Below are 12,552 nucleotides of genomic sequence, written 5' to 3'. Positions count from 1 at the left end.
CAACAGCATCCCTTTGAAATGAGAAGAAAACAGCGTTGTCCTTTGAATAGGCTGGTGCTGTGTGTCATCTGCTCAGTGCCACTTTAATTAAAAAAACCTGTGCAATCTTTAAATCACTTTTCTCATTAGGAAATGCACTCTGGCCGATGTCATTAGCTGTGCAACATCAGCACAGTACGCACAACTGCTTTGTGTCTAAGTGCACTAGAAATTACAGTCTCATTATTCAACCAGTCTCTAGAGTGGAGTGAGATTTCACCCTGTAAAACATTCATTTGTTCAAGGAAGGTTCGGTAGGAATCAGTTCTCAATATTGAATGAAACGGGGGGGTGCTACTGCTGAGTTAATCTAATTAGACTGCAGTTGCTCTTTTTACTAGCAAGCTATTTAACTAAACACACAGACAAACATAACAAAAGAATTTACTATCATTTCTCCTACAAATGATTGTTAAGATTTGATTGGAAGAACAAAAAGCAAATAAGGACTGGAAAATCAATGTGGTGTTTAGGAAAAAGTTTTGACAGTTTAAGGGACTAGGTATTGCACTGGATTAAATGCAATTATCTAGCACTTCGGTCATTTTTCTTCTGTGGATTCTGGAAAGGATGCAGTGATGATAAAGTCCAGAACAACTGTCATTTCCAAACTGTCAGTGTTAGATCATAGAGAGACAACTTCTGTTTGTGAGAGAGACAAGCTTTTGAGCTTACACAGAGATTTTCTTCAGCTATTACCTCAACCATCTTGTCTCTCTAATATCCTGGGATCGACATGGCTACAACAGCACAGCATTCAGTCTTAGATCATACTAATTTTAGAGCAATTTTTTTTCAAGCATAAGATAAATTGTCCACTTCATCGACAAATTGCCAAAGGTGCTGAAGCATCACCTGAAAAGCAAACTGAGACTGATGGAGGAGGATGGAGAAAAGCAACAGTGGGTATTTTAGGATGGCAGGGCGGTAATGCTTAAGTAGATGCACTACTGCACTGTCATTTTTTCCACCAAGTTTGAGAATAGGAGATTAGAAGTGAAAACCCAAGGTTCATTTAAAAAGCCTAATTCTGCTTCTTCTCCCAATGGCCAAACTCTGATTTCTAGAAGTTTTAAAAATTTGCATTGCCCAGTGACTTCAGCTGGAGTTCTGGCTGCTCAGCACTTTTTGACAATGTAGCTATCAAATGGATGTAGGTACAGCCTTTTCCCCTAGGCGGTGGTACTCGAGTCACTGGTTAACGATGCTTCCCTGCACGGGGATGATGGAGGTGTTTGGCCAATCTTTTTCTTTAAATGTGGGGTCTGTTTTTAGCATGACTGCTCCTACACCTTCTGCTGTTAATCCTCTTCATCTCCTTTCTCCATTCCAGGTATTCCCCTTATCTGGGCTTTTCCATCAAGTGGACCAATTTCCTAGGTGCTACCAACACCAGGCCTGAGAACTGTGTGCTAAGTGATGAGGAGTGGGCTGTGCTATTTGACACATGAGGCTTTGTAGCAGCAGCAGTAATCAGGAAAATTACCAAGTTATTTGCAACTGGTTTCCAGAGGTGATAAGTCCCTGAGGCTTCCATTTAAGTTATACCCTCATTGTAAGCATCAGGGAATAGAAACATTAGTAACCCAAGTGACTAGGCTAGTTCAACAGGCTATTTTCAACAGTTAAAAATTATTATTTTTACATATTTTTATTAATAATATTTTATAAAATGATCTGTGGCAAGATTGGTCTCACTGGTGAAGAGGCCTTCCAGACCCACCATCCCCCTGAAGGGCACATGCTGAGAGATAACTGAAGGGGTTGGTAACCCACTTCGGTCAATGAGATCTCAGCTTTCAGCCAATCCACAGTTCAAATAAGACTGATCTCCCATAGTTTTTCAGATCTCAGTGGACCTGCAAACTTCTCCTAGTTCCAGAAATACTTAAGAGATGGATTTCTGTCAGGCAGCTGAGCATCTGCATAGAGCTGAAAAACCAGTTGTCCTCAAGCCTGAATTGAGACCCAAGATCTGACCTGGACATCAGTTTATCCTTGTTGGTTTTAAGAAGAACATTATTTTGAAGGTAATTAATAGGATGTGATGCAGAGTTTCATTTTACCCCATAAGAATCATAGGTCTCTCTGGTTCCCTAATCTAGAAGTCAATACTATTCTCTAGATATGTTTAGTACACCATAAACATGCAATACAAACTATCTTGTGATCTGATGTCCCTGATGGAATCCCCTGAAAGTCTATCACCGGTTAAAGGCACTTCTTCTTGTTGTTGTTTTACTGCCCTGCCACAAAACAAGGGATGCAAGTGGTGGCTGGAGCAAGCCTGCTTATTAGGGCATCAACAATAACTGAAACATAGGAGGGAGGGGAAGTGGATTAATGCTGCTGGAATAGCCCAGGAAGAGATTTCCTGCCGGATTCCTCTTGACTTCAATACACAAATATTTAAATGAACAGAGGGTTCCCACAAACAATCATACTTTACAGGGACCATGCAGTTGGAAGACCTGGGCATGGACTCTTAGATATGGGACACAATGCACTCAGTGGCAGGACCCTGAGTATGGAAGAAGAGAGTGAACTCAAGCCTGATGGCATTCAGATCTAGGTATAAACCACACCTTTTTCTTGAAGACTTCTCCCCAGGACAGATGTCTTAAAAATACATTTTTGCACACACAAAGTCACAGTACCCACCTCATGGAATGGAGAAATACATATCCTTTTGTTACAAGCTTTTATATGCCTTAAAGTTGCGTGGTGCTTACGTATCACCTTAATAAATATCTATAGCCCTATGTATATGTGTAAATATTGTGTGTGTGAGTGTGTGTGGGATATATGAGGTGCTATATACATAAGTCCTCTGAACAGCTGGATGCAAATTCATTACTAATTGCCATGTGGAAATTCATAAATGGTCTCAAACAGCAGTCCAAAATATTTCCAGTCCCAGCATAAAGATTTGATAGTATTTGAACAGAAAGGAGAAATCAGATTTTAGGCTTCATTACAAGTTTTCTTTCAGTCAGGGACGTATGTACTTCTTTTCTGCCAAGGATCTGCATATGGACTACAGCATTATAAACCAAAGGGATGAAAATACCAGGTTGGCTATGGATTAGAAACACATGGACTAATGATCAAAGCGATGATGCTGATAAAAAGGGAAGCTAATGGAAAACTGGATAACATGGATTACTAAACTATCAAACTCCTTGATTGACTTGTCAATCATACACCAATTTTTCAAGACCCTTGTTATCTTTTAGACAGTTTCTTTTATACTTCATATGAACAATGCAGCAAGACAGCTGTACTAGTGCTGTCCAATCAGCATGTAGAAATACTTTTCTCACAATATGTCTGTACTGTGGCAGAAATCATAGATTTTATTAAATGATCCTGTTTCCCCCATGGTTATAAAGCAGCCTACATCTCCTAAGAACCTCCCTCATCAACTGTGCTTTGCTGCTTACAATTCCTATTTCCACACAAAAATCTGCAGTATGCAAAACACACTTTCAGGACAGATTTCTGGGCAAGAGAACAGCATAAAGAGATTAGAAGGAATTTCTAATCCCCAATGGGGGATGGTATACAAAAATATGGGGCTAAATTCTGTAACTATTCATTTTCAGACCCCAAATGGATGCAAATTCATGCTGCAAAAGCAAAATTAACATGCATACATACTTTGAGTACCAATAACTTCATGCACAGCCCCTCAATGCAGAATATTTCTGTCAGGAGTAGGGGCAACTCATGCTGGCAAAGAAGGATATGATCTACATATGCAAGACACTAAAGTCTGAGAAAAGGAAGCTTTGTGTATCAAAAACACTTCACAATACATACACAAATTACTGAAGTATAGGCAGATGTGAAAGGTGGAAAGAGTAAACATTTATGGGTTAAAATAAAGGATAAAAAAACATGGGCTAGTAATGATAAGAAGTAAACCCAAAGATTGACAGTAGCAGTAACACAAACTACAAGGAACAAGTGGCTGAAAGGATGACTGGTGAAAGATTTGCGGCAACCTGTATATGAAATGGAAAAGGAGGAAGGAAGGAAAGAAATCCATCAGGAAATCCAAATATAAAAGGAAGGGAGAAAACAAACTGAACTAATGCAACTCAGGGAGTCAAGGGAACACACAAGACTCCTACAAAATAAGAATGAAGGGCACATGAGGGGGAACTCCAAAATGCCTAAACTTTTAATAGCTATTTTTGAGCAGTTTTCAGTTAAGAGAATGACAATGAGAAGGTTAGAGAACCTTGTGCAAGGAGACTGTTAGACACACTAATTGACAAAGCACTGAGAAAACAGTAAGAGCTTGTCTGCATGACAAGTTTCTGCTCTGCAAGTCAGGGTGTGAATCTACAGTGTACCAGCTTGCTGCAACCTAACATGCTTTGTGGACACTGCTATAGCATGGTGAAAGTCAGCTTGCAAAATGTAGTATGCCAAGCTGCACTCTGGCACTTCTAGTGCACTGTGGCAGTGTCCACACAAGATGTTACTGTGAAGCAAGCTGATGAGCTGTAGAGTCACACCTTGGCTTGCCATGTAGAAAAGCCCAAACGAAATAAAGAGATAAAAAATGGTTACTCACCTTTTGTAACTGTTGTTCTTCGAGATGTGTTGTTCATGTCCATTCCAATCAGGTGTGTGTGCGCACGTGCACGTTGGCCAGAAGATTTTTCCCTTGGCAGCATCCATTGGGTCGGCCTGGGCACGTCCTGGAGTCGCGCCTTCATGGCACCTAATATATAGCCCTGCCAACCCGCCACCCCTTCAGTTCCTTCTTGCCGGCTACTGACAGACGGGTAGGAGGGTGGGTATTGGAATGGACATGAACAACACATCTCGAAGAACAACAGTTACGAAAGGTGAGTAACTGTTTTTTCTTCTTTGAGTGCTTGTTCATGTCAATTCCAATCAGGTGACTCCCAAGCCAAATCTAGTAGGTGAGGTCGGAGTTGTCCACTGACTGGGGTACTGCTCTACCAAAGGCCGCACCATCTCTGGCCTGCCTAGTAATCACATAGTGAGTGGCGAAAGTGTGTATGGATGACCACGTTGCGGCTCTGCAGATTTCCTGGGTGGGGACTTGAGCCAGGAATGCTGTTGATAAAGCTTGTGCCCTTGTAGAGTGTGCCATTATGGGGGACGCTGGAATCCGTGCTAGACTGTAGCACTCTAATGCACGACACAATCCATGATGAAATGTGATGGGTCAAAATTGGCTGACCCTTCATCCTGTCTGCTACTGCCACAAAGAGCTGTACTGACTTCCTGAATGGTTTCGTCCTCTCGATGTAAAAGGCCAGTGCCCTGTGGACATCTAGAGTGTGGAGCCTCTGCTCTCTGCTACTCGAATGAGGTTTAGGGTAGAAAACTGAGAGGAAAATGTCCTGGTTGATGTGGAACTGCGACACAACCTTCGGGAAGTAGGACGAATGAGGTCTGAGCTGAATCTTGTCCTTAAAAAATACGGTGTAGAGAAGCGCCGATGTTAGAGCCCTGAGCTCAGACACCCTCCAGGCTGAAGTTATCGCCGGTTGGCGGACATGTGGGTACAACCTGTCGAGGCCCTTCAGGAAGTGGCTGACTAGAGGGTTAGCGAAAACTGAACGGCCCTGTACCCCCAGATGGAAAGCCAAGATGGCAGCCAGGTGCATTCTTATAGAAGACAAGGAGAGACCCTCCTGCTTCAAGTGGAGAAGATAATCTAAAATGTGGGGCACAGAGGCTAGCGCCAGGGGCAAGTCGTGCTGTGCTGACCAGATTGAAAATCTCTTCCACTTGGTCAGGTATGTGGCCCTAGTGGAGGGCTTCCTACTGCCGAGAAGGACCTGTCTGACTTGTTCTGAACAGGAAAGCTCGAATGGATTCAACCATGGAGCCTCCATGCTGTGAGATGGAGCAACTGTAGGTTCGGGTGTTGGAGACACCCGTGATCCTGCGTGAGAAGGTCCGGAAAATGCAGCAAGGTAATCGGGGCGCCCACGGACATGTCTAGGAGAGATGTATACCAATGCTGATGGGGTCAGGCCAGTGCTATGAGAATGACCTGAGCTTGGTCTCTGCAGATCTTGAGCAGGACCTTGTGGAGAAGCGGTATTGGCGGGAAGGCGTATAGAAGAGCTCCCCACAATGGAGGAGGAACGCATCTGCTTTGGAACCCAGACTGTGATTCTAGAAGGAGAAGAACTGCTGACACTTCCTGTGGCATTGCGTGGCGAAGAGGTCTATCAGGGGACAGCCTCACCTCTGAAAGACCGAACATGTGATGTCTGGGTGAAGGGACCACTCATGGTTGTGGAAGGACCTGTTGAGGTGGTCTGCCAGCTTGTTCTGGACCCCGGAAAGGTACAACGCCTGTAGATCGACTGAGTGTTCTACACAAAAGTCCCATAGCCTGTGTAGAACTTCCTGGCACAGGGGAGAGGAGCGTGAACCCCGGTTTGTTGATATAGAACATCACAGTCATATTGTTCGTCATGACCGACACACATCAACCTTCTAGATAAGGGCAGAATGACTGACACGCTAGGCGCACCGCTCTGAGCTCCCTGACACTGATATGAAGACGGAGATCTGTCTGCGACCAGAGGCCCTGAGTCCTGTGGTCCTCCAGATGTGCTCCCCATCCCAAATCTGACGGGTCCGTCACTAGGGATGGCTGTGGGGCAGCGACAGGAACTCCTGAGCACACCTGCTGAACGTCCGTCCACCACCAGAGCGAGTTGAGGATAGGCTGAGGCAGGGTCACAATCCTGTCCAAGCTGTCCCCGGCAGGTCTGTGCACACTGACGCAAGCCATGACTGGAACGGCCAAAGCCTGAGTCTGGTGTGTCGTACCACGTACGTACAGGCTGCCATATGCCCAAGAAGCTTCAGGCAATTTCTCGCGGTGGTGGTGGGGAACTGCATGAATCCCTGGATCATGATGTTGAGAGCCTGAAATCTCGCCTGCAGGAGGAATGCTCTGGCTTGAGCTGAGTCCAGTACCTCTATGACCTCTATCCTCTGGTCTAGGGAGAGAGTCGATTTGGCTTTGTTCAGGAGCAGGCCCAGATTCTTGAAGGTGGCTCTGATAAATGCCACCTGAGCTTCCACCTGATCCCTGGAGCGGCCTTTGATCAACCAGTCGTCGAGGTACGGGAACACCTGCACCCGATGTCTCCGCAGAAAGGCAGTGACGACTGCCATGCACTTGGTGAATACTCAAGGTGCTGCTGACAGGTCGAATCGGAGGACAGTAAATTGGTAATGGGAACCATTTCCGTGGTTGTGCGCAATTGCTATGTGAAAATACGCATCCTTCAAGTCGAGGGCAGCATACCAGTCTGCTGGATCCAGTGAAGGGATAATGGAGGCCAGGGAGACCATAGAGAACCTGAGTTTCCTCACAAACTTGTTGAGGTTGCGCAGATCCAGCACAGGCCTGAGGCCACCTCTGGCCTTCGGTATTAGGAAATAGCGGGAATAGAAACCCTCGCCCCTGTGTTCCAGTGGAACCTCCTCCACTGCCTCTAGTTCTAGGAGCGAATGCACCTCCTGAATGAGAAGTTGCTCGTGAGAAGGGTCTCTGAAGAGGGATGGGGAAGGTGGGTGGGAGGGCACAGAACTGGATGGAGTATGCCCTCTCTACCGTGCAGAGCACCCAGTGGTCCGACGTGATATGGGACCATGCACGGTAGAAAGGGGATAGTCGGGAGGAAAAGTTAAGGCGGGGTAGATCCAGTCTGGAACATCGTCCTCGACCGCACCTTCAAAAGGCTGGTTTAGGGCCAGACGGCGGTTTGGGATGGAAAGAATCTTGATTAGTGGAGGGGTATTGCCTCCTCTTGCCGCTCCGGTTCCTCCTCTGAGAACTGTCCTGGCAGTTCTGCTGCTGGAACCTTTGAGGAAGTTGCAGGAGGAAGTGTCTCCACTGTGTGGCGGGGGTATGCAAGCCCAAGGATCTGAGGGTGGCTTGGAAGTCTTTTAGGCTGTGGAGCCATTTGTCCATCTTCTCTGAAAACAGAGTCTTGCCCTCAAATGGGAGGTCCTGAATGGTTTGCTGGACCTTGTAGGGTAACTCTGAGACTTGCAACCAGGCCCCCTGCCGCATAGCTAACCCCGTCGCCATTACTCTAGTGGCAGCATCTGCAGCATCTAATGCTGCCTGCAATGAGGCATGGGAGACTAGTTTCCCCTCTTCTACCAAGGCGGTGAACTCTGACCGAAAATCCGAATGGACGAGCTCTGTGAACTTTGCCATTGCTGCACAGGTGTTTTAAGAGTACCTGCTCACAATGGCCTGTTGGTTAGCAAAACGGAGTTGTAAACCACCAGTCGAGTAGACCTTCCTACCCACAAGATTTTGGTGTTTAGCGTCCCTATTCTTTGGGGAAGAACCTTGGAAGCCCTGTCTCTCCCACTGGTTAGCTGCATCGACCACCAGCAAGTCTGGAGGTGGGTGGGAGTACAGATGCTCAAAGCCTCTGGAAGGCACAAAATACTGCCGCTCATTGCATTTGGCAATGGGTGGCAAGGATGCCAGCGTCTACCAAAGGGTCTTAGAGGTGTCCACAACCGTCTTTATGAGGGCTACCCGTGAAGGTCCTGAGGGTGCTAGGATGTCCACCATGGGATCCACCTCCTCTACCACCTCCTCAGCCTTGATGCCCAGACCCAGGGAAGCCCTGCAGAGCAGCTGCTGCAGGACTCTGTTGTCCTCTAACACAGGCACTATGGTTGTCCCTGCCAACGCTTCGCCCGGCAACGAGGAGGAGGAAGCGTGTGCCGGTAGTGGAAACTCCCTACCGTCTGCCCCAGAGGGATCACATGACTCCCGGGGCAGCGCTGGAGGAAGTGGTGCCGATGATGGTGCCGGGGCCATAGGCATCGTAACAGGTGTCGGCATCAGTTTCACCGGAGGGAGCTGCCAGCGTCAGGGGGCCTGGTGCCAACATCGGTACCGGGGCCGTAGGTGGCCTGCATCGAGGTTGACGTCGACAACGGTGCAGGTGTGGGAGACGGATGCGTCGACGCCGTGAGGGCCAGTGCTGCAGTTGGAGCCGAGCACGGTGCCGGAATCAACTATGGGGTGGGAGGCAAAGGGGTCAGGACTGTAGGCACCGAGGGCAGATGCGCAGCGGAAAGCAGTACGAAAGTGGCGGAGGCCACTGAAGATGTTGCTGACTGTGAGATCTGGGTTCCTCCCTGGCCCTGGTGAAAAGCCCAGGGGGTCCAGAAGGTCAATTCTGCCACTGCAAAGGCCACTCCTGATGCTCCCTTCTGTCTCTACCTGACCTCGCTCTATGACTTCTGCTCCTACCCAAGCAATAGGAGTCAGATTCCAACTCCGAGGTCTCAGACACTGAAGACCACGGAGGAGCTGATCCTCGATGCCTCAAACGTTGAGAGCTCGGAGAGCAGGTAGGCTCTCTGTCGGAGTGGGTAGGCGTTGATGGACAAGGCGAAGGGGAACATCTTGACATTATAGCTGACTTCCCTTTAGAGTGTACCAGAGGATGCGGCTCTGTCGGTGCTGAGGGTTCCTCTCTGGCAGCCGAGAATGGTGCCGTCAGGTGAAGGAGGTCCCGAGCAACCTGGTATGCTTCCGGCATGTACGGGAGCTGCAGCTGCTGTGTAGGCGCCGGTGATCGAGATGGGGCTGGACTTGACTGCCGCACCTGGGCAGGAGTCGACACGGCTCCAGAAGGAGATGCCAAGGGTTGGCCCGCTTGGGGTCGCACATCTCGTGGCTTAGCCGGAGGAGAATGATCGTCCAGCCTTTTCTTCTTTTGAGACACCGGCGAGTGAGAGCGGTGCCTACTGTCAGATGGGGCCTGTGAGGAGCTGTGGCAGTGCCAAGCATCCCTGGAGGAGCCCTTCCTCGGTGCCGAACTTGCCGATGGCGCCAGGGCACTCCACGTCGAGGATGACGCCATAGGGGTCGGGTCTCTTGAGCCCGGGTCAGAGTGGGGGCATAGGGCTGCCTCCATGAGGATCACCTTGAGCCACTTTTCTCTTCCTTTAAGTGTTCTCGGATGGAACTCACGGCAGATCTTACAACGATCTTTCTGATGGGTCTCCCCCAGGCACCATAGACACGATGAGAGCGGGTCACTTTTCGGCATGCACTTGGCACAGACCACGCAGTTCTTGAAACCCAGGTACCGCAGCATACCACGGCACCGGAGTGCGGGGGAGAAACTCCCAACAAACACTATACTGTACTAAACTATTAACTCAAACAACACTAAGAACTAACTACGTACAACAAAATAGAGAAAAAACTTGCTGAGCAAGAGCCAAGGGAAGTTCCAGCCACCATCACTGGCGGTAAGAAGGAACTGAAGGGGTGGCGGGTCGTCAGGGCTATATATTAAGATGCCATGAGGGCGCGACTCCAGGGGGCGCCCAGGCCGACCCAACGGATGCTGCTAAGGGAAAAATCTTCCAGCCAATGTGCACGTGCATGCACACACGTCTGATTGGAATCGACATGAACAAGCACTCGAAGAACTGTAAATATGTGAGCTGCAAGATGCACCCATTGGTTTTAAAAGAACTAGAAAGAGGGAGTTCAGAACTGCTGAAAATTGGTTCTTCATGAACCCTGGGAAGTATGTGAGAGATAAAAGGAGAAATAAACGATGATAGGGGAAAAGTTGCAGTGATTGGAAAAGTCAGCAATTGCCTGATGCTGATCTAATTTATGCAGATTTTACAACAGCTTAACTCCACTGACTCATGAGCTAAAAGTGTGTTATCTTGTCTGCTCAAGATCTCTCCAGTTCAAAACTAGAGAACATAAAAATGATGATCTTATCAGTGGAGACACAGCTCTGAGGATATGTATTAATTATCCTGCTGCTGTGGGAAGCAGCAGGAGGCAATGAAAGTCTTTTTGGCTATTGCTAGATAATAAACAGTGGCATGCATGATGGGGCAGAAGTTAAAAAAGTACATATAGCTAAACTAATGTTTTGTCTGGAAATATAAAACTTTCTTACCTCAAACCTCTCCTGCTCTACTCTGTGATGATCATCCAGTTGCTGTTCCAGATAGGCCAGATTACGGAATTTTTCGAGATAACTGCTATACTGTTTCTGCAGCTCCTCCTCGATCTTCTCGTACTCATCCATAAAGGCTGGTCTGGAGAGCCCAGAGACAAAACAACACAGAAAACAAAACTATTTGAAGCTGCAGAACTCTGCAACATGCACTTTCCTTTTCTCAGTTCCCTCTGTATTCCCACTATTAGCCTAATCCAAAAAGCATCTCTCTTCACTCTAAATGCTCCACATTATTTTAAAGATACTAGAATCACTGGGCAAAATCCTACCCTCTATTGCACAGGTGTGCTGGGGCAAAGGAGAATTGTAAGCAGCCTTTCACCACAACTGCCCATGTAAGCAGAAAGGCAGAATTTCCCCCTAGCAATAAGGACAACACTAGCAAGATATTAGTTTTCTTGCTGATCAGTGTTCCATGCCTCAAAGTGGGCATGGTCCAGTCCAGGGGTCTCAAACCCAAATGACCACAAGGGCCACATGAGGACTAGTACATTGGCCCGAGGGCTGCATTACTGACACCTCCCCCCAACCACCCTCAGCCCCGCCCCACTCCACCCCTTCCATGAGGCCCCGTCTCTTCCCACCCCTTCCCTGCCCCCATTCCAACCCCTTCCCCGAAATCCCCCCTCAACTCCACCCTCTCCCTGCCCCCAGGGGGTGCAGGAGGAGTGTGGGGTGTGGCAGGGGCTCAGGGCAGGGAGTTGGTGAGGGGTGCGGCAGGGGGTCAGGGCAGTGGGTTGGGGTGCAGGAGGGGTGTGGCAGTGGGTTCAGGGCAAGAGGTCGGGCGCAGAGCAGGGGGTTGGGGTGCAGGAGGGGTGCGGGGTGCAGCAGGTGGCTCAGGGCAGGGAGTCAGGGTGCAGCAGGCGGCTCAGGGAAGGGGACTGGGGTGCAGGAGGGGTGCGGGCTGCAGCAGGGGGATCAGGGCAGGGGTCAGGGTGCAGGGTACAGCAGGGGGTTGGGGTGTGGCAGGGGGCTCAGGGCAGTGGGTTGGGGTGCAGGTTGCAGCAAGGGGCTCAGGGCAGGGGGTTTGACTGCAGGAGGGGCTTTGGGGTGAGCTCTGGCCCAGCGCGCACTGGGGGCAGGGCAGGCTCCCTGCGTGTCTGCCCGCCCTGCCCCCGTGCTGCTCTGGGAAGCAACGTGGGGGAGCAAGGGCACAGGGCCGTGTGTTGCTGTTGCTTCAGGCACCGCCCCCAGCATCTCCTATTGGCTGGGAATGGGGAACCGTGGCCAATGGGAGCTGCTGGGGGCGGTGCCTGAAGCAACATCAACACACACCCCTGCGCCTCTCTTCCCCCACGTTCTTTCCGCTTCCCGGAGAAGCACGGGGGCAGGGCAGGCAGGCAGGCAGGGAGCCTGCCCTGCACCCGGTGTGCGCCGGGCCAGAGCTGCTCTAGGTAAACGCTAGGGGAGGGCGGGGGGGCTGTGAGGAGCTTGTGGGCCGCAGAAAATCACTTTGCGGGCCACA

General features: G+C 49.1%; 1 protein-coding gene across 2 annotated transcripts in view; it reads right to left on the bottom strand.

Moving 5' to 3' along the window:
* Positions 1 to 12,552, bottom strand: part of CLUAP1 (clusterin associated protein 1) — a 225,791-nt gene that overhangs the window by 126,057 nt on the left and 87,182 nt on the right. For both annotated transcript variants that reach the window (XM_044980159.1, XM_044980158.1), the window contains exon 8: positions 11,025 to 11,166. In XM_044980159.1, coding sequence (XP_044836094.1) covers positions 11,025 to 11,166 — 142 coding nt within the window. The remainder of the gene's footprint in view (positions 1 to 11,024; positions 11,167 to 12,552) is intronic.

The sequence above is a fragment of the Mauremys mutica genome, chromosome 11 (assembly GCF_020497125.1).
Source record: "Mauremys mutica isolate MM-2020 ecotype Southern chromosome 11, ASM2049712v1, whole genome shotgun sequence".
In the NCBI taxonomy this organism is placed as follows: domain Eukaryota; kingdom Metazoa; phylum Chordata; order Testudines; family Geoemydidae; genus Mauremys; species Mauremys mutica.
Note: the sequence above shows the minus strand (reverse complement) of the source record. Positions and strands in the feature narration are given on the sequence as shown.